Source organism: Monomorium pharaonis, chromosome 1 (assembly GCF_013373865.1).
Source record: "Monomorium pharaonis isolate MP-MQ-018 chromosome 1, ASM1337386v2, whole genome shotgun sequence".
NCBI lineage: Eukaryota > Metazoa > Arthropoda > Insecta > Hymenoptera > Formicidae > Monomorium > Monomorium pharaonis.
In genome coordinates this window covers 37,916,941-37,940,360 of record NC_050467.1, presented here as the reverse complement: position 1 = coordinate 37,940,360, position 23,420 = coordinate 37,916,941, and the positions used below count along the sequence as shown (strand labels likewise).

Sequence of the window (23,420 nt, the reverse complement as noted above, 5' to 3'; positions counted from 1 at the left end):
TATTATTCGAAATTTAAAAATGCAGGTTTGTTGATTTTTTTTTTCTATAATGCCCGAACTTTGGGCTTGAAATCGGTTGCAAAGAATAAAACAATGAAAAATTGGATTATCGAACTTATAATTGCAGCAAAAATAATAATTTTGTTGTAGTTTTAAATAAATAACTTTTAAACGAGTAAGCGAATCCAAATGAATTTTTGCGAATATTTATTGAAATTTTATCAATAAACACTTTTGATTCAATTAATGTAATGCTACTTTTTCATTAAATTTACAAATAAGTACTTATAAAACGCGATATTTTTACAAAATCAAGGGTAATATTTCGAGTTAAATTATTTTAAAAAATAATAAAATAATTTAAAATCCTTCTTTGATATATAATAGATTCGGCCCTGAAATTCGGCGTTTCCGCAGTGTTCTCGGGAGCGGCTGGCAAAATTCCACTTCTTATGGGTGGACCACCACTATGTAGTTGTCAAAAACAGATATCCTCCGGCGAAAAGAAGCGGCGAGTATCGTCAGATATTACCGCATTCTCTTCGAATTATCGTGCATTTGGATTCTATTAGAATCGCGAATGCGCGCTAGCTTCGCGCGTGAATATCGAGATATCGTTCGCAATTCGCGTGACTATGAATTCTCTCGTAGAGCTGTGAGAAGAAATACAGCAAAAATTAAGAGTACAAATGCGCGTACTAAATTCTGCATTACCGCGATTGGAATCGATTTTCTAGCGTGCACAAATTTCTTCTTTTTTTTTTATTTCGCTTTTCCCAGGCAGCGCTGCTCGATAGCCGTTTCACGACCAACGCTCAGCAGCTGCCGGTTAATTAAGATTACAATCGGGTATCAAGTTAGCGACTCTTTTTTTATGCTTTCAAAAGTAATAAACTGCATTGCGAACAAGAACACGGCAATAGAGATTTGGGATATGCAATCGTCGTCGGCCGGTCGGAATGCTTAATTGGAATGCTTGTCGACTCGATCGACCCAACGTGCAGCGTTTCGATATAAGGCAATTACTGTAATTGCGGCAAAGTATTGGTAGTTTCATAGGGGGGGGGGGGAGATATATATGTATGCATGTAACATTATACGAAAACGCAGTTACATACGCGCAATGGCGACAGGTATAGTCCTTAATATTCTAATTAGCGCTTAAAAGTTAAAAGATCCGTCTCGAAAGTTCAGCCGTGCTTTAGCAGACTTCGACAGCAAACGCACTAATGTAATGAGAATTCTCCCTTTTCCGCTTTTCTGGCGGGCGATATTCAAAAGGCGTCGTCTTACTGCATCGTTAGGATCGTGAGCGTAATTTGCTGAAGACGATCTGTATAGCAGCAATTACCGCGGAAGATAATGAAGCCGTCAATCAAACGGAGTATTAATCCGATTCATCGAAATTGACGTGAATAGATGATGATTTCTATTGTTATTGCGTGCATTATCTCTCTCTCTGCCTCTCTCTCTCTCTCTCTCTGTCCTCCTATCTCATATCTCTATTACGGATATTATCCATTTTTAAACGCGCGGGAAAGTTTCGTAACAGGAACTTGCGCGATAAAACCGCCGTGAAAAATGCTCGCTACCGACGACGACGATGCATCAAATTAACAGCTTAACAAGTTCGCATCGAACGATAGTTAGAAATACCTGAGGATTATAAGCGATTACGCAGAACGAGGAGCAATAAAATTTCGAACCGTTTCGCGCAGATTCCGCGGAAATTGCCTTTGTTTACAGCGTAATATCGTATTAATGGAGCGCTTAATTAACTGAGAAGTTTGAGAGTATTATGCTCGCGTTATTTATAACGAAGATACTGTGACGTTCCGCCTGAAACGCGCAAATCGGATCCTCACTCCTCCCCCCCCCCTCCCCCCTCGAACAGTGCAAATTTTCCCGGAGGACAAAATGTTTCACTTTGGGTTGTTTAAAGACATTTCTGCATTTCCCTTCTGTTACAAGATTATCTTGCCCAAATAGGGGCGAGATAATCCAAAAGCTGAAAATCCGAAGGAAAAAATACTCCCGAAATTAGAATTTTGTCTCGCATGGCTGCATGCGACTAGATGAAATATTTTCACCCTGCTGGATTAGGCAAATTTCGCGCTACGTTTCCGTTAATCTAGATTTGTTTCACCTCGATGAATTTAACCCCGTCTTCGTTTCGTACCGGTGGTGAAAACAGCGTGCGATGATTCTCGTCCGTGTTTTTCGTCTCTTCCACCGATACGCACATTTTTCGAACGAAACACACCGGGACAGGTACCAGGGGCAGCGGGTCGCTCGATTGTCGGCTGACGAGCCGGCCCGTAGTTTATTTAGTCTGTTTACCGGAAGAGATGTAACTGCATGAAAAAAAATGCATGCCCCGCTGGAAACGAGAAATTACAGGCCCGACACCGCCGCGCCGCGACGTCTCGTAAAATATGTTTCTCTTTTCACTCTATCGCGCGACGCGCGTGTATTTTACCGCGGACCACACACCACCGCCATAACGTGGGAGACAGATAAATATTTGTCAAAGATATTACGATCGCGCGACGTTACACTTTTTTTTTTTTTTTTTTAGAGCGCTTCTTAAGTCGTACGGCGCGGTAAACTCTCCGGCCGACGTTTTATTAAAATTCCTTAAACTTTGCGTTAGCGACGCGAGACACAGGCTTTTGCGTTTATTTAAATTTCCAAGAGGCTCTCAGGCTTGTGGCGGGTCGTATGTTTTTACGGGAAAAATGCTGAGTGAGAAGAAAAAGGCAGAAAGAGCTGGAACCCGTTGAGACGCTACAACGTGTACACACGCGTCATGTAGGTAATAAAAAAATGTCAGAATTATTTCTCAAGTTATTCCGATTATCCTACGTTTCGATGCTTTGTTTTACATATTTGTGGTAACAATATCGCGCGTAATTCTAGAGACTTTCTCAAATGTGCTTTAATGTCTCGTCGAAATTATTTCTCATTATTTGAACAGCTCAAGCGAAGCTTGATTGCGCTAAAAATGAGTCTGCCGATGCGAAAATATTTCCGATGCAAAAAGGAATGTGAAAAATCAATGGCAGACACGAATCAGCAAAAAAAGCCGAGGGAAAAAAAGATAATACCTTTCAGCACATGCATATCGCTAAAAAAAGGGAAAAAAAAACGTTCAAATCTCCGAGGAAGCTGTCTCATTGCGCCAACCATTGCAGTGACAGCATGCATATACGACTGCAAATGCATTCGGTTTCAAAATTTAAAGGATTCTATTCTGTAAAGATCTGTCTTGCGCTCGTAAATTGAGAATTTGCTTGATACTTTTAGCCAAGGCTGTGTAGATTTGAGTATGCGAAGGTCACGGTAAAAGGAAGTAGTTGCAAAGAGGAAGCTTACAAGGACTTGAAATTTAATTTTGCTGCAGACGGGGGGGAAGGTGAAGTGAATTACGTGACGGGGGTTTCCGTATTATTTCAATGATCCGGTTCATCGCGAAGGCTGCGTGCTTTCGCCGGTTTCAAAGTTGCAGTTTCAACCGATGGGCTACGGCAGCGATAAACAGGGGGGCACCCACCAATCGAGGCGGATGGAATGGGAAGTGGCATTGCAGAGTCCCGACATTATGAAACTTGGAATCGAAATAGCGCGTACCGTGCATACGAGTACGTACTTGATGTCAAAGGCGTAATAACTTGGAAGTACTTACGCGCCGTAATGTGGTGGTATGACTCGGCTGATGTGTAGGGCACACGCACGCACGCACGCACGCAAGCAAATTTCGTGTATGAATATATATTCCGCTCGTACATCATCCGCGTTCGAGGCAAGGAGTTATTGCGCGCTGAGTGAAGGTAAGTGCGTCGGATTGACACGCGGCAGCATATTACGCACCCCGTGTACACGGGATGCATCTCGTTCGGGAGGTCCGATTTCGGCACCGAAATTACGAATTGATTTTAACTCGGTGAGAATCTGAGGGTTTACCGTCTGTACATCGAGGCATCAAGGACACAAGTGCCAAGGGGGTCTTAAGTCAACGTGACTTAGGTGCCTTCAGTGCATTACACGTTAAGTACCAATGTTGCGTAATATATTGTGCTCCACAGGTGTGTTAAATGGCGTGGTAATGAAGTCTTAAAATTATGACCGCCCATTGCACGAGGCGTACACACACACACACACATACACATACACACACTATGTAATCGGATGAGCGTTGACGATATTTATAGGTACTGACTGACGTGAACTTGTTAAATATAGATTCTTCAGACTAAACATACTCTTCTTTACATTCAAATGTGTCTTGAAAAATGTGATTTTCAAAATTGAAATAAAATGATGAACACATGGGAAAATAAAAGATAGAACATGGCTATGCTAAATGCAGTTTTAAAATATAGACCCGAGCGCAAGCGTTGTAGTAATAAAGTGAAAACTGATTGTAAAATAATGTCAGAGATGAATACGCGATAAAAACATTCTTACATACAATAATTGAGAACTGTTCCACTTTATCTCGTTGCTTAAATATCACATCTCGCGATTTAGCATATTTTTTGTACACATCGGTAAAGAGCGTTGTTTGACAAGCACACACCGAGAAAAAAAGATTAATTGCGGTTAGTTGCAGCAGCAAGATTCTGTATATAGAAGCTGCATATTTCAGTTGTGATAGCAAAAATTTAGCTATTGCACATTGGTTTTAACAAATCTTTTTCCTCCGTGTAGAAGTTAAAATATACAATTGCAAACATTTTATTTCTGTTCTGTGATAAGAGACGATCCGATTATCGCAAATAAAACATTTATCTAGATAACGTGAATCTAGACACGCTAATAAAACATCAGATTTCGCTCGCGAATAAAAATGAAAATGATTCCTCGTGTACAAACGAATCGCTATACAAAGATAAAAGGCATTCCGGCGCGGAATGCAGATGGTCCCGAATTTGCGCGCTATCCTGCATTATCGAAGACTACCCGTGTTAATCCGATTCGCGTTAAGCTGAAAGGGTTTTTTTTTTTTTTTCGAATGAAAATACGGCCGCTCGTTGTGTTTCGCACACGCTTTTTCCGCACGATTTTGTCGATCACACCAGGGTGGTTTTCGGAAATACGATGATCACGCGAAGCGAGAATTACCGACACACGCGCGCGTTTATATGTATATAGATGCTGCTTCGCTTAAGTAAAGATCAATACACAACGTCTCGACGATAAATTCCTTCACGTTCTAACGGTATTAAATACTTGAGACGCAACACAGATTATATACGCCGTGGTTCAGTGAATGTTGCGTGAGCAGCGGTTAAAAGGAGAGAAGAGCTCGATGAGATTTGACACGCTTAGGGATTCTGAGTGTGGTGTAAGATGTTATAACGCATTTTTCATGGCAACTGGGAAATGATTCTATAAGGATATTAATGATGGAATATATGTTTAATAATTATGGAATATTCTTTTTCTGTAAATCAGATCAGACACAGAGATTTTTCTCTACAGTCGCTAACAATAAATAGATGAGAAAAAAAAAAAGATGAGACCTATTTCCATAGATTTTCTGCTTTTATTTTACTTTTAAATCCACAATTAAATGAGAATACTTAACGTAAGTATAATTAAACCAAACCATCTTTTTGTACTTCTTAAAGTATAAAATTAAATATTAACTTTCTTTATTCAGTAATAATTCCTTACTCACGGCTTAATAATTCAAAAGATAATACGAGTTTTATCACTTTGTTTAAAATATGCGGAAGGATACAATAGGAAGCAAACGGCAAATAATAATTCTTCTATTTCAACTGACGCGATATGCTTATCTCTTTTCCCTTCTCCCCTCCTTCTGCCTTTCTTGTTAAGGAACAAAGACTTTATTATGATACTTTTTCTGAGAATCTTTAAATATACATTTGCTTGTTGCTAATCAGTCACCTCCGTTATACCTCCGCTGTTAGTTCAGTGTGTGCAATATACTTATTATCGTGGAACTGTCGACGAGGTCGCATGTCGGAAATATACAGTCTTCATTTTTTCATGTCTACCAAATGCGTCATTTCTCACGTAACTAATGTACGCGTAACATGATTCCAAGAGACATATATCAAAAAAAAAAAGTTTTGCACCCCCGTTGTCTTGCGTATCCCTACATTGAGTTGGAAACATTAATCTTCTTTTCTAGATGATTTATCTAAGAACTTGTTCTCTCTTTCGCTAGTATTGTTCTGTCCTGAAAATTGTTCGTTTATTTTTTTCAACCGAATACACGAATAATTCCGCGATCGTGACTTACTATCCTATTTTCAATCTTCACGCCACGCCGCGCCGTTGCTCTCCTCGCAAATACATTGCAATTTCGAGATATACAATCAAGGCTGACGCGCAAAACCTTCGCTTTTATAATTCTGAAAATTGACAAAAACTCACTTCCGCCTTACCGATTGAACGTTTCATCCTCCTCTCCCGAAATTATCGTAAGTTCTTCCGGATCCGGGGTCACGCTTGTGCTAAAAATCAATGGCGCATTGACTTTTGCTTCCGACAGATTCGCCGAGACGCGAGATTGGATTTCAATTTGTTTCGGAGAAATATTCGTTATCCTCGTTATTAGACCTTCGCAAAGGCGGCGATTATGGCGACAAAAAGCGAGCGAACGAGCGAGCGAGCGAACGAGCGAGCGAACGAGCGAGCGAGAAGACGAGGAGGCGAGGGGAACGCTAATGATTGGTTTCAAACGAATTTCCACCCGGCAGATCTGATTTCGATGTCCGTGCGCGATATGCACTCACCTATTCATAATTACTCTATCGTTCTCCACCGCCACCATCGCCAAGGGTCGTGACAGTTTATGGCTTCGCGACTCGCGGGTAATTGGATTGTCTGCCGCCGACTGACCGAACGACCATCCCATAATTCTTTATGTCAACAAGAATGGCTACGGCACTGCTTCGTTTTGTGTGCTGCGCATTAGTGTGCGTTTTCTACGCTATTTCCCGATAATCGCGTATTTTTCTATTTGTACTTGTAGGCGTCTATCTTTTTTAGTGCCATTTTACCGATTTGACGATAAGAGTTGCTCAAGCAATTTTAGAATGACGAATAACGTCAGCTAAATTACCATGTATGTAACATTTAAAACAAACTCCAAAATAATATATTAAAAAATATTTACCATTTAATATTGAATCATAAAAATTTTCGTGGAAAAATTTTCTGTAAAGCTTATGACGTGAACAACTATGCAAATGTATTCACACATTATAATAATTATTATATAACCAGCAGTTGCAAATATGATAAAATATGGCAAAGCTAAAGCTTGTAAATGCATATAACTATACAGTTGCTAGATGCAAAACTCAATTTTATTGTTTCGTGAATATTGACGTGAGCTCGTCCTTTTTGTAATCGTTTGCCGGGGTTGTTACATTTCCTTTTCTTGTCTCTCGTGAAAACATTAATGCCGAAAATTCACATGCAAAGTTTCATTTGATTTTATCTAATTAGAGTTTTTTGTTCGCTCATCATTATTTAGATAACTTAAAAACGTTTTTGATTTTTATTATATATTAGCTATGCCCTGCCACGCGATGTCCGTCTCTCCCCGTCTCTCCCGGTCTCTCACCGTCTCTCCCGGTCTCTCCCCGTTTCTCCCGGTCTCTCCCCATCTCTCTCGGTCTCTCCCGGTCTCTCCCCGTCTCTCACGGTCTCTATCCGTCTCTCCCCGGTTCTTTCCGTCTCTCCCGGTCTCTCCCCGTCTCTCCCGGTCTCTCCCCGTCTCTCCCCATCTCTACTCGTCTCTCACGGTCTCTATCCGTCTCTCCCCGGTTCTTTCCGTCTCAATATGTCAAAATTTCAATAATATTAATAAAAAACTATTTTTTACACTTAAATTATGGCCATCATTTTTAAAACACACGGTATTTCCAAAATCAGATCCCATAAGAACACTCCCGTTTTCGAATGCAACATTGTGTCAAAATTTCAAAGCAATCGGTGAAAAACTTACGGAGATCTTAGATGAGGAACAAACATTTACATTTTTATTTATATAGATTAGAGAATATTAAATTAGATGAGAGTAATGTGAGTTAAAATAGTTCGAATTGCAATTGTATACTAGGTTGGAACAAAGAAATAAAAATGCTCACTAAAAATAAGTTCGAATAACAAATCAAGCGAATTTAAATTTAATGTGTAGATACCGCCAACGTAATCTTCTCGTAACTGTTGTCTCTTGTATATTTTAAATGCGTAGCGTTACGAATTTGGTATTCTAAAAACATCACTCCGTGACATACTGTATTTTCTATTAAAAACTAAAAATTGAAAAAATTGAAACCTGTGATAATCTCTCGGACTTTCTGACAAGGAAACACAAGTTTCGACTTTATATACTTTATATGATACGTTAATATAAATAAAAATAAGAGAAATATATTTTTTTTTGCGTTCACGTACATTAAGAGGTGAAACACTTCTTTGGAAAAAAAGCCCGGTTATTTTTTCCGAAGTGAGTATCGTTGAAACTATCTCTCGACATATTTTTATAAGTTTTTTTTATAAGCGTACGTTAAAAACCCCTTAAAAAAAAATCGATTTTTTTTTTAAACAAAATCGTCGAAATTACAAAGAATAAAAAAAATTTTTAATGCAAATTTAATGGGTTTGAATACTTTATGTTGTAATGATAAAAAATATTTTAAATAAAAAATAAAAAAAACATATTTTCAAAAAATTTCATCCTTTCAACTTACGCGCTTATAAAAAAATACGTCTCTCTTATTTTTTTTTCTGTACTCTACCATATTCAAAGCTTATTAAAATCGGAAGGGAATACTTAGTTGTGTTTCTTGGTAAGATTAAAAGATTAAAAATGCTTTTCTCGCATATAAATTTTGTAGACAAAGTAGGGCGTTAAAGAATGGCTTTCTTTTTAAACCAGTTTGCTTTTTCTGTGTGAATGCGCAAGATGATTTGTTTGATTCGAGAACTACGCCCGAATACTGTTTTTATTATCTACCGCTTTATTGCCGCGCGTGTGCTGCAAATGGCGATAGGCAAATTACCTGCCAGTAAAGACTTTTATGCGTGATGTTTAACGGCGGCGTTCCTTTCACACATATGCACGATCTCGACGATATATGTTGCATTAAACGACGCCGTTAAATCACTATAACGGCCATGGCATCGTGAGTGTTCGTGCTTTTAAGCAAGGTCCAATGTCGATATTATACCCAGCATGATGTGAACGACCAATAAAAATATATGTAAATCAGCCTTGACACGCAAATAATTTTAAAAATAAATTAATCCTTCCTGCAATGCGTTATGTTATAAAATATTAATTTTCTTCGTGACACCAGTAGCAGTGCATCATTCCTTTTTCTCGAGGAAAAATTAAAACTTTCTTGCAAACATTTCCATCCTCTCGCTTTCGTTTCATAAAAATTACTTAATATAAATCGCAATTATGCTCTAAGGATTACGCAAGGCAACGTATGGTGCGCTTGTATAAATGTTATTATAACAGCGTGTTGCGAATTACACGAATTGCGCGTGGTAAAATGCATTGTTGGGACGAAAGTCGCGCACGAGTTGAAGCTAAGGGATGTGCTTTACTTTAATCCTGAAATGTATACTCGTTTCATCTTATGTCGTGTGCCTAGAAGATACCCTATCCCATGATATCCCATAACAAATTGCTCTGAAGAAGACACTTTCGCACAAATAAAAAGCACGTGTTAAAGCTGATAATTTACTTTATAAAAAATATATTAAAAATATATTAAAAAATTAAATGTGTATGTAATATCTTTTTGAAATAATTCATGATGTGCATTTCATATGTTACATATATATTTATTAGTAGTGCATAGGTTGAGGCACGATGCGCAGCACTTAAAGATTACAACATTGTCGTACTCTCGTCGCGTAATGCCAGATTAACACACACAATCACTGTGAGAAAAGAAATAAAACTCACTATCGGTGTGATTGAAAAGGTTGCGACCACGAATTCACGTTACGCGCGCATCGCTCTTCAATGCGGTAAGTTTCCGTTGCACGCGTTTATAATAAAACTAATCTTGCGTGTCTATATTTTAATGTTTTACATGATGTGCTACTTTCATTTTGTCGTATATGGAGTTCTGCGAAATGTGGAAAATAAAAAAACAATATAATTTTTTTAACTACGTAACGGCGAAGTAAAAATACTCCATATATTTGGTATGTACTTTTACATTGACCTATATTATTCGAAATTATTTGTTCTAAAGATATGAACAATATCAGTGCGCACGTTTGATATGAAATTCTTAGAAACATACAGTTTTTTATAGTTTAACTTTATTTAATCGTACTTATGTATGCCGTCTTCAATTTACATTTACCTTTATCACCTAACACGTCACAAACTGCCATTCGTAACTGTCAGATCACGTGATTAAGCGGATAGGTTTTTTTCTCTACATTATGTATATTCAAATAATTGCGCAGAATCATTCGCAGTCGAGATATTGACCTCGGGACTACGTCTCGGAGAAACAAAAGGAGAAAAAAAAAAAGATGCGCCGACAAAACGTTCGCGGCGCACTGCCTTTTTTTTCATTTAAATAGCCGTAAGGCAGCGGTGGCGGCGGCGGGACGCAAGCTGCATACTTAATGGAGGCATATTCTGCGGTGCCACTGCCACTCAAGGCAAGCCCAACACTACGTCAACGGGGTCAGACTGTTCGCGACAGGAAAATAATATGAGTTGGTCATAATCCGCGGCAGCACTTCGCCTCCAGATACGGAGGTGCACAGCACAAGCTAAGCCGGCGGTCGACACGCAAGGACACTCCATGTATGCGCGAGTCGAGCCACTATACCGCGAGAGAAACGGTAGATAATAATAACCCCCCGGTGGACATGTTTTCCGTCCTTTCTTTCGAATTTTTCTGACGAGAGAAATATATAAGATAAACGCACTCAAATTATATAGACATTTCTATCGTTCGTAAATACAGCCCTTTATAAATGATGTTTTTTTTTCGCAACGTTGCCGTCCAATATAAAGATTATACGGAGATCGAGGAATGAGAGGATTTCTCAATTAAAAATCGCATAGAAGATCGGAGGCACGCTATTGCTCCTCGCCGTGCAATCGCGTTGCGCTATCGTGCACGTCATATATCCGCATTACAACGCGCGTGATACGTCCATACACGTGCAATTGCACGTGTGAGACGTGTGGGGCGGGTGAAAGGGAGCCCGGCCGACGACGATGGGAGGCTCGTCGGGAGCGCGACGCGGAACATAGGAAGAAGGAATGGGCATTACTGCCAGATTGTGCAATGGTGCACATGCGACACTACGTGAACCAACCGCAGTTAAGCGGTCAGGCCGAACGAGGTGTCGGAAGTAATTAGTCACGACTTTTTTCCCGGTGTAATTGGCGTCGTACTGATGAGCGATTTACGTGGCACATTTTTACGCGAGTGCCAACTCACCTGCGTGTACGACATACGCGTACGATGACGGCTCGCGACATGATATACCGAATGAAATGAAAAACGCTTATTAAATACAACCGCGATATCGCCGTAACGGGACGAAACGCATATTGGGACACCTGACATTACGAAAGCCGACATCGAATGGACGTTCCGACCGAATATAAGAAAGTAAATGTGTGTATAGTAACTTTATAGTCTAGAGTTTATGAAATTGACGTTTAAATTGCGGGTATATCTTATATAAGTTTAATACATATAAATCGAGTGGCAATATAATATGGCTATTAGCACGCGTGCCCAATGAATTAACTCTCAAATTCGATCGTTATCGTACGAGAAAAATGATTTTAAAGTAAAATGGTATCTAAAAATGTTATTGGTTACAGATCTAAAAGAAGAAATTTTCTATAGTTCAATCTGCAAATAATTTAGTTAGACTTTTAATATAATTAAGATGTTCACCGCTGGTTAAATGTCAAAACATTTTGCACGCTGCACTGTCATACTTGAGCGTCCTACATAGTATTTTGGTGGCTTAACGAAATTGTTCGCGGATCCAGGGTTTTTTTTTTTTAATATTTCAGCAAAAACCTTCTACTTTCTTTTCGCGAATCGATGTTTCTGTAAATAATTATTCGCACAAACGAATCACGGAACGGCGGGCACTCCACGATGACGCTAAACGTCGTGTTTGCCGCACCAAAGAGATTTACTATTGCAGACGATTACGCAGGCTCGTCTTAAAGGCGATACGCGCGCGATTACCCAGCGGCGGCGATTATGCATTCTTAATAGGATCAGACGCAATCTGCTTTATACACCGTCGTGACAGGAGTCGCGCCTGTTTGATGCCTATACAAACCCCGGCAACTCGCGCGCCTACCCGGCCGCGTGACGAGGAACGCGAGGCGAAGAGAAGACCTCACCGCGATCGAAACTCGCCGAAACTCAATTTTCGTAGCTAGCTGGCAAAGTCGTCGCTGTCGCGCGCCCGAGAAAGTCTCAAAAATTACATTATTACCCGACTGTCACCCGGCTGTCGGCGAACCGTAATGGGAGCGGACGCGTTTTCTCCCGCGGAGACCGCATTGTAACGGCGAAATTCCGGGGCATGGAAACTGGAAGGCGCATCATCGCGTTAGGATGGGAAACACCTTGCCGCGCGCCGGAGGTAAACGTCGTACACCTCACCGAGGTAATAACGGACGCGCTGCGTTCACCCGTGGCGAAAGAAAATTTAATTGTATGACTGCGCGCCGCCTGTGGGCCCGTTGCAACTGCATTGCGCTTCGCCACGACCGACGCGTTGTAACAGCGGCTGCCGTTAATGACTCAGCAACATTACGAAAGTTCTCCTACGAGACGTCCGCGCGGTGAATCTTTTGCAATAAACAATTAACAATGTGAAAGCTTTGATTGTTGTTTCGCCGCTCCAAGTTATTCCGAGTGTGTATACAGAGCGCGTAATACGCGCGCGACGGCACGTCACGATGCGACTGCAGGTTGTTGTGGCCGGTCAGTTGAAATATTCGTATCATTTGGTGCTTCAACGAATATGCACAAAGTTCACCCGGGACTGTTTTACAAATGTTGCTCTCCGCAATAACGCGGCATGCATTTATGCATGTACAATTATTCGAATGCAAACTCGTTAATCTGTTTTAGACGCAGGGCTGGCATACGTCGTAAAAATCATAAACGTTCTTTTTAAACGGGATGGGAAAACGAACGCGCGCCACGCATTCCTAAATGCACTGCACAAAGGTGGTTAACAAAGCCAAAACAAAAGTTTATTAATGTTATATAAAAATTGTATGAGAGTAATTTCATGTTAAATGATCAATAATCACGATAAACGCAATATCCATTTAATAATAAACAATTTAAATGTTCATTTTAAAAGATCATTGTACACCCCACTCACAACATTATTACATTCGAAATTTTATATATATATATAAAATCAATACTGCCAAGCCGTTTTACGAATATAACAAACTGTAATTGAAGTCTCAACTTGAGCGGAGAAGGATCTTGATAAATTAGCGACGAAATCGGGATTCGTAATTTGCCGGAAAAGCCCAAGTCGACTTATTTTTGTGAAGATTTCCGCACAGTTGAAAACGGTCGAGACACCCACACCCACGCAAACACACACAAACGTGTCCGCCCGAGAGATAAAGTTACATTAAAATCAAGAGGAATAAATTGGAGTTCGACGGGAATTCGCTCGGACAATTATCTTGGGGACGAAGCAGCTCCAATTAAACGAGCTTCCTGCCGTTCTTGTCTCGCAAAATCGAGCCCGATGCTAATTAGCAAAGTCTATGCTGGAAGTGAATTTCATATCGAGTTGTAATCGAGTAAACAACAGCTTTAAGTAGTTCGAGCGTGCTATCTGCCTCCACGATTTCTTCGTGACCTGACATTCAATCGCGATACTCGCCCGTCGGGGGCACCCGCCTCGCCTTATAACGACGCATAAATGTCGTGAACCGAATGCAAATAATCCCGAAGAATCGCTCAATGCAACGGAAACGGAGCTACCGCGATAAAACGTCGCGTTATATCGACAGATGTACGAAAAACAGCCGAGGAAAAAAAAAAGGTAGATTGAGCTTTGGCACGATTACGAGCCAAGTAATTACGAACCAAGATGCGTGAAGACTCGAACTTTCTTCATCTAATTCCCGGAAGATATAATAATTTATTGGTGAAAACGGTTTTTTTTAACTACGAGTATGAAATTAATTTAAATTCCGATTGTCTGACATTTAATATATTTAGAGTGCACTTATCTAATTTATTGAAAGAAGATCCAAAGAAAAGCCAAATATAATAAATGCAGTGTTTGCGCGGTCTGAATCTTCGCGTGTTAACTGATATTTGTTTATTCGCAAATACCAACTATTAATTCATTCCCAACATTAGATCTGAATCTGTTTTTGCCACATTGACTTTTATTGATTAACGTAACGTAGCTTTTGGCGCTTTAGCTGTGAATTTCGAAATCGGAACAGCCCCGATTATAGCATAATAGAATATTCCACTCTAATCCTGACTTCAGTGATCCGGTTATTTAAATATTTCGAGAAGATCACAAATGGCAGTTCTAAACAATCGGTAAACGGCAAATTAAGAGAGATCGGAATGTAATCATATTATTCCATAAAATGTTTCATCGACGAAAACGGATTATTAACCTTCGATCGCTATTCGTTTCAAAAGTTAATCGCAACAAATTATGAAGCAAGTCACAATCGTGAACAGTGGTCTTAATTCAGATTCACAATTGGTAACAGGTGTATTTTTGCATTGACGAGTGACTATTAAACGGGGAAATGCTTCGCTCGGAAAAATAATATAGAACGATTTTCTTGCGAGAACTCTTGAAGCTGGAACTTAATTAAGGAATACAATCACGTTCGCTACAACCGATGCGATGCTAAAAAACTTCTTTTAGACGTCGGAAAGTCAGCGGGAGTTTTATAACAGTAGGTTTGTAAGTGACAATTCGTTGCACACAATTCGTTCCACTGTGGAAATTCAATCTTTATCTCCACGACATTATTATTACTATTCCCGAGAATGCGCGCAAGAAAAAAAGAAAGGAATAAAAAATTCGCTAATTCGAAAGAAAGAGTATTGCACTCACTTGGATAGCCGCGTGCGCACGCGACGAGGCACGCCGCAACGAGAAGAACGTGGAGCGTTTTCATCCTGTCGTTACAACACAGAGAACGTCGGCACCTCGACGAAATAGCTGCCCAAGAGATCTGGCTTGCTGCCTCGACGATTCCTCGATCGGCACTGACCGGTTCACCGGAACGACCGACGGCTGTCACGCTGTACGCTGACGCGACTCGCGAAAGGATCAAGGTTACTTGCCAGACCGGCCCGTGGAAAACACCGACTTTGCCCGCGCCGCGGCTATATGCGATCCCCCGATCGCTGCCACGCCAATCAGCGCCGATCACGTAGCGGTCACGTGGTGCGGGCGACCACGTGGCCCGCGAGCGGAGCGCGGCGCGCGATTTTGAGTCACGTCGGGCATCGCAATTGGCGTTTCCTGGTATCGGAGGATCTTTATAGTTCCACGTCGGTGTAAGTATAACGTATAACAATCGTGTCGCCGGTTTTTACGGCGCGATCTCGCCGGTCGACGGGCAATTGCGCATGTTGCTGATAATTATGCGAGTGCCAGGCTAAACGCGCATAACACACGTCGGGTGAGTAATACTGTTTACTTGTTCCGAGTAAACGCCACACGAGCGTTATCGCGCCTGTCGTCGGCACGGTTCGAAAAATCATTACTCACGAGACCGAGAACCGAGGAAAAAAAAACGAAGGAGAAGATAAATGGCGCAAATAACAGTTTCAATTTTAGGCCGAGACGTTGAGAAACTTTGTAATCTTGATGAAAAGGGGTCAGAGGAGAGGCAGTGGCTCGCACGGAGGATCCTTATCGTACGCATGTGGCGCAAGCGAGGGTGATACGCGTACGCGGATGTGTGCGTGCGCGCGTGAACGTGTATATGTGTGTGTGTGTATACGCTCTCGCGTGTGTATTGCGTATGCGGGTTATTATTATTATTACAGAAACCGCACGGTGCAGCGGTGGCGGGCAAACTAGCGCAGCGGAACACGATAATTATCGTGCGTCTCACAACAAGCTTGTGTGTAGACGCGGGCCGCCTTACGCACGCATCGGTGTACCGCTTGCCATGCTTGCGCGCTTCCGCGTAAGAAGTCTGTTACACGAACCGTCGAGAAACTTCGGAACCAGACGAGACTTGCCTGACGAGATGCTTAACCCTGAGACACGAGCCACTTTTACAACCGCGGAAGGACGTAACGGATTGCTCGAAATAACTGCCGCCGTCGTAAAATTCTAATATCGCTAGATTAATCTTTCCTTTTCTAAATTTTTTTAATTTTTACAATTTTTACTTTCGCAAAAAGAGACTATCATTTACAATCTTTCAGAATTAACAGGAGACGTAGAAATGGAAAAGGTCGTAAAGCTTCCGCAATGACATACTATATATTAAAAGGACGCCTGAGAGAGAACGCATTTGCGTTTTAAAGTTTAATAACAAAGGCAAAATGTGTTTAGAATAAAAATTATGTCTTTGCAGTGTGCAGTGTTTCAGTATTCGCAAAAGCTACCTATAAATTTCATTGTTACATGTTGATAAAAGCGGTAATTGCGCGGTGAAACCCTGTTATTATGTGTGATCGGATCTTGTGATCGGGTTACATCAGAGCTGTATGTTTATGTAATCGTGTTGTTTTCTAAGAATAGTTGGGAATCGTATAATTTATTTATTTTTTTTTTTTTCATCATCTCGAATAAGGTACAAGCCGCAAGCACGCACTTCGCGCTTCGTTACTTTCATAGATTTTCCATGCACGCGATTCGTACGTGTTCTGCGCAAAAATCACGGGAAAAATAGACACAGGCGATTCATTGTAATAGATAAATGTAGCATTATGCGACATCCGTTTTGTCGTCTCTGTACACCGCATATGAATTTAACCTTGCACCTATTATCGCCCTAGGTATTTTCTGCTACCGTAATATATCGCGTTGCGAAAGCTGCTACCTAAAAGGTATCGTCTGACGCTGAGTTGGCAGCAGAAGCCAAAGCGATAGACATATCAAATAAACTTATCGGAATCGCTTTGTCTTAAATAAAAGACAAATAAAATTATAATTTAAATTAACAGTTTTTAGTTCAATTAAAATTTTTTATTTTAATTGAACTAAATGTCGAGCTATATGTCGAGCAATTTTGTTTTTCCCTTTCTCAAAAAAAGTATTCTTAAGCACGATTCTTCAAATGTAAATTAACGTCCAACATGCAATAAAAAGGTCTTTGATTGGATGATCCGAAGCATGCAATTGCTGTTTTCCTTTAATTCAAATTTCTTGAGAAACGACTCTTATAAAACAGTCTTCATTTCAATACGTCTCATCTATCTGTTATAAGAAACAACTTTTTTAACCGCAGACTTTTTGCAGCGCGTCATCGAAATAAAATGAAGTTCTTGGTACAACTGCGTCAGCTATTGTTTGCCGATACGATTAGTCAACGGACAAATGTGCGATGGGTTAATAAGAAGAGAGAAAAAGACAGATGTACAGAGAGGGAGATAGAGAGGATAGGAGGCCCCAGGTTCGAGTGCCGTTAAGTCGTGCGTTCAGTGACCGCACCGGCACACGGCGGCCTGCAAACAACAGACAGTTTGATTAAAAGTAATTGCGTATGTCCGATGTAACCGGGATTTTGGATGAATTTTCGGATCGGTCGCGCCGCGCGCCGCATCGCGCCCGTGTTCATTCACAGGCCGTTGGTAATTTCGCGAAAATGCATTTCACGGGTCGATTGCAATGTGGATCACGCTGTTGTTTTCGGCTTCGTGCTCGCTTCCTGCGATCCTTCCGGCCCGAGCGTACCAGCCGCTATAATTTATGATGCGGAAGGGCCCGGTATAATAGCCGAAGGCGACTGCTCTCGCCGTCTCGTACGTGGACTCTTGCCACTATAAAGCGCGCGAGCAATCGGCTAAATGTATTTAACGGCGCGTCGGAAGATGCAGCGTGCATAATTTACATTCCGTATTCAGTTCCCTATATCGAGCTCGGGAACCTCGAGCGCCAAATTCCGTCTAGAGAATTTTCTGCGTTAACCATGTTTCTCGGCGTTTTAATTATAAGGAAAGTCGTCGCGCGTGAATTCACAAGTCTGACGCGATAATAGCCTCCCTCCTGTGATTGTCGGAAACATTACGATGTAGAAACATTTATTATTGCATATTCCATCAACTTATGTACACTTACGTACAATCGATGTACGATTATCAACTTACTTATTTGTTATTCAATTATCGTATTTCCTTCAATAATTTAATGTAACGACAAATATCGCTAATGCGATATAGAGATATCGCTAGGGTACAATACTTTATTCGCTGCTTGCGTAGGCTGATTAAAATATAGCCTTCGTCAATTTTCGTAAAGCAGACAAGATACATTTTAGAATTGTGCATGTTCATGAACAATTTTATATTTTTTCACATTTGTACACACACTCTCTTTCTCTCTTTTTTCCTCACTCTTAGTTTGTAATTCGTATTTATACGTTAACTGTAAACATCTTTATTAATTATTCATGCCTTTTCTTGTCGTTTTTATATAAAATGCGACAAGAATCGCTGCAAGCGGTAAAAAACAAATGTTTAATGCCCGCGATGTATCATATGGGGATCTGCAACTGTACCGCGGAAACATATCGACGTGTTTTTATTTTACTTCGGGATTGCAACTTGTTTTTAAAATGTATTATGAATGTAAAATGTCTAGTCCGCTAAATCTTATTGCGACGTCGATTCTACATTTAAATGATGTAAATTATTGTTATATAATATACAGAAATAGCTAGAAAACGCTTTTGAAATTATTAATATACTGACACGTAACTTTCCGCGACAAATATAATTACTTAGTCTGGAGCGATCTGGTCTTCGGTTTTAAAAGATAAAAATATTGTATTACTGTGATTTTAAATCAGTACACATACAGAAATAAAGCGGACAAAAATCCTTCTCTCTCGCATGAAATACATAAAATATTTGTATATTCCACTTTAAAATGTGTCCTTGCGCATAAAGCGGTACACGAGTGCTATGGTCGCAAATGTCGGCACATTGTTCCAAAATGACATTAGTTTTGAAAGGTAATAATGAGAATTTTTCTGTTTGTAATCTACTGTATATCCGCAATTTGACAAACGCATCAGCTCGTTAAGCGCGAGCAGTTTGCGATTAAACTTTAGTAATTCCCCTTTGAAAAGCTCGAGACCGAGTCGATTAAGGGTAACTAGCATCGTATACAAAAGTTCTCGTGCGAAGTACAGAAAGTAATATGTGACAATGAATCATCATTAAGAAACGTAATGTATATATAAAAAGTATATGTACACTCCGAGATGCGCAATAATGTAAAAGTGTTTGTAAGTATTGTAAAAAATAAAGTTATTACAGTTTTATCGAAATGTACACTCTCGCCAAACTGTTGTTCCCTCGATCGCACTTGTGTGTACGTAAAGTCATGTTTAAACGTTGTTAACCTCATAATATTATCTCTCGTCACATATTTGCTCTCTTAATGTCGTATTAGCTCTTCCATGCACGCAGGAGGAAGGAGGCACCGGCGTGAATGAATCAGTAACAAATAAGCGTCCCCAGTCAAGACTGGTACCAGCGAGATCGACGTGCGACGCAGATGTTGAGTCATCCGTGCTAGAAATATCGTAATTGCCTCGTCCGCGTACACGTATAGGTGCATTTCCCTCCGTCGTCGTGTACGTACGTACGCAGTGAGAATGACGCATCCGATAGATTATAGTTCTCGGCGGTTTTTATACGTTCCACATTTGTTTTCTCTTCTCAACCCAGCGATTTAAGTTTCCTGATAAATCTACACACAATCTTATGTCAGCGAGAAAATTAATTTTTAAGAAAATTTTTATTAAAAAAAAAAAAAAAAAAAATCTGATTCGCGTCAAATGTATACGCGAATAAATTACGCAACCGGGGCCGTAACTTCGCGTCAATTCAAACCGACGTTTGACGATAATCCTCTCGTTCATATTTGTATATAGATATAGATATTGAATATATTACGGAGTCTCTCGCGTTTGTCAAACGTGTGACAGTTTGCGGGAATACATTTTATTGTATATATTACGGCGTCAGATACCAGCAAACGTTATCTCTTTTCCCTAGATTCTACCGCGCCTGTGTAAATTTGGAAGTTTATCACGTTGGGCAAACTCACGGTATTGTTGCGGTCGCTCCGCAACGAACGGAAAAAAAGTGAGTTTGCATATCGAATTGCATAAACAATATATTAATTGAAAGGGCCGGTGAATGAAAGCGCATGGTTTAACAATATTTTCGAAAATATTTTAATCCAGAATCCGTTCGTTATATGCATTCGGTATAATGGGAAAAAAATCTCTTTTAGGCTAACAAATGTTTGAAATAAAAACGACAGCGACGAATAAACGATAGCGTTTATGTAAAGATAAAATAGTAATAAAAAGCACCAAAAATCCTATCAGAAAAAAAAAAATACAATTATTTGCAACGTTTTACAAAATGTTTTCATTGTTTCCAATGTTAAGGTTTTCGACTGCAAACTACAGTATGACAATTGTAATTAATTGTATTGTTTCGGATAAATATTGTACACTGATACACTGATAGCGCAATCAGACAATATAACGATTTATTCTCGAGATTAATAGAACTTTTGCAGGATAATTTCGTAACCGTTATTAGTTTAGGGATTCCGCCGAGTTCTCCAATTGCGAAAGCAATATTAAAATGTCTGTGCTGGCCAAGTGTCCACTTAAGCACTTAGTTCTTCTGCATATGAATGAGAAATTCGTGTGATAGATTATAATGCATACCATCTGCAGTTCCGCATCCGTTCGTTGTTGCACCTACACACACGTCGATTCGATCCATCCGGCCAAAACGTTGAATTGAAAATATATGTTTTTTTTTCACAGTTATCCGGAGGATGACGAGGCATCAATTTACAATAGCGTGACTGTGCCATATAGCACTGACTATACCATTGACTATACATTGACTATACCATTCACCAAATGGGGACGACGGCGATTCATCCGGCGGTGAAACACGTGCCACATAGAAAGTCGTCGCTATGCAAAATCGTTCGATTTCACGCGAGCGAACAAAGGGGAATTTGACCTTAAAAATAGGAATTAACTCCTCTCATCTGAGTCAATAGCGCGCACGCATTTGTATCGTTTAAGCTTGAGATACAGTGATCCCTCTATAATCTTAGTATTTCGTACGCTATCAACGCGATACTAATTCCAGACGCTAACAACGCAACAATATACGTATTATTGCAGTATTCCAATTCGATGGGAATGGAATGTTCGCTGCGTTTCGGTTAAATACAAATGTACTTCAAACAGAGATGCACGTCGTGCGTAACTATTTTATTCGAACCTGGGGGGATGGGAAATTGATTTCAACATTCCCATCGTAAATATGGACGTAATGAAGCGGGAAACCAGGTCCGGGCGCGAGCGGCTGTATGCGAAACAAAAAATGCAATTAATATTTTTATGCCGATCAAATTAATAAAAACAGAATATAGCACGCCGAGGTTGTTAATATCATCCATTTATCTAGTTGCACTCCATTTTTTTTTTTACCGTAGTAGATCCAATTTTTGTCTTCGCGGATAATTATAATAGCATTTTTCGCATATATTTATCTTAATATATTTTTTTCATATCTTTATTTTCACGCGATGGTGCACTCGTCCTTGCAGCCGATCTTGAGAGAAACTATTCGCGCATGTATGCAGCTGCTGAAAAGTGTGCTAAGGTCGAGCGATCGACATATACGGGTTATCAGTATAAGTCTTCGCCACTCTACCGAAATATACGCGATCAAGAACCGGAGCGACTGAAGTTATTATGCCCTAAAAATTAACCCGTTAAACGACGCACTCTGAATCATCGACGTTTCACCTGTTCACCTCCCAACAGCCTCGGATAAATATATTTCCGCAAAAACGGCTTCAATTTACGCGGCAGCGGTGGTGGTGGTGACCCTGTCGTGTCCGTCTGCACCAGGTACCGCTTATGGATCGGTTGGTTGCTATAGCGCGAATACCAGCACTCTCGCTCGCTCTATCTCTTTCCCTCTACCTGTATCACGGCACCCTCGTCGGGGGGCAGGAGAATCTCTCGAGTGTTATATCAATGGAGTTGCCGGCGAGTAGCCGCACGGCGAAGTGGTTTTTCGCTTTATCGCGACGGAAATGGCGCGCTGCTCGACCTTGAGAACGTCTGGAGACACTCGAGAGAGATTCCGTTCGGGTGACGTCGGCTGATAAGAAGTGACAAACGAAAGGAGGAAAAAAAATCGAGCTCGAGCGTGGTGAATAGCGGATGCTTTCGACGCTTGCTTTTCTCAACTGATCGCGAAGGGCTATGTCTGAATGGGTGGTGTGTGCTCGTGCCGTGTTGGTCGCGGCAGCCAGGTCAACCCCGGTTCGATCCTCGACCGCGTGATCAGCCAGGCGAGCAACGAGGATCAGTGTTTATTGTATCGGCTGGCCAACTACAAGAAGGGCGGTGAATTGATCGAGGCGTATAATCAGGGCGGTCAACCGGAGGTGGAGAAGCTAATTCGCGAGCAATTCGGTATCCTGATGTACGCGGACGGTAAGGGCCAGACAATTAATCGCGCGGAGTATCTACGTTGGAAGTTCCGCGACCTCGAGCAGGTCGTGCTGCCGATCGAGGCCTCCCTGTCGCGCTTCGATCCCCTCGCGCAGTGGAATGACCACGAGGCCTGCTGGCAGATGCAGTACAGGGGCTCGCTGGGCGAGACCCTGTTGCACGTTCTAATCATATGCGACACGCGGATGCACACCAGGATAGCGCGCATACTGCTCAAGTGTTTCCCGCGGCTGGCTATTGACGTCGTCGAGGGCGAGGAGTACCTCGGTGCGAGCGCCCTTCACCTGGCGATCGCCTACGACAACAACGAGCTCGTGCAGGATCTAGTCGAGGCGGGCGCGATTATATCGCAGCGGGCCATCGGTAGCTTCTTCCTACCGCGTGATCAGCAGAGGATGAATCCCGCCAGGAATACCGATTACGAGGGTCTCGCGTACCTGGGAGAGTACCCGCTCGCCTGGGCCGCTTGCTGCGCCAACGAGAGCGTCTACAACCTGCTACTTGATTCCGGCGCGGATCCCGATGACCAGGATTCTTTTGGAAATATGATTTTGCACATGGTCGTAGTTTGTGACAAACTGGTGCGTATTGACGTAGAGATTAGACCGCAAAAATTTATAGTAATCTATAGATAATT

At 41.0% G+C, this 23,420-nt stretch overlaps 2 protein-coding genes across 3 annotated transcripts in view; one reads left to right on the top strand and one right to left on the bottom strand.

Moving 5' to 3' along the window:
- The window catches only part of LOC118648757 (icarapin-like), a 32,684-nt gene extending 17,077 nt beyond the window's left edge, over window positions 1-15,607 (bottom strand). Inside the window, exon 1 of the mRNA XM_036295164.1 lies at window positions 15,139-15,607. Within this exon, the coding sequence (XP_036151057.1) occupies window positions 15,139-15,202 (64 nt within the window). The 5' untranslated portion in view covers window positions 15,203-15,607. The remainder of the gene's footprint in view (window positions 1-15,138) is intronic.
- Window positions 15,607-23,420, top strand: part of LOC105836286 — a 35,349-nt gene continuing 27,535 nt past the window's right edge. The window contains exons 1-2 of one of the 2 annotated variants that reach the window (XM_036295138.1): window positions 15,607-15,712; window positions 15,871-23,364. In XM_036295138.1, coding sequence (XP_036151031.1) covers window positions 22,540-23,364 — 825 coding nt within the window. In that variant the 5' untranslated portion in view covers window positions 15,607-15,712; window positions 15,871-22,539. Of the gene's footprint in view, window positions 15,713-15,870; window positions 23,365-23,420 lie in introns of those variants that run through there. The other variant, XM_012680221.3, reaches the window with a different exon arrangement.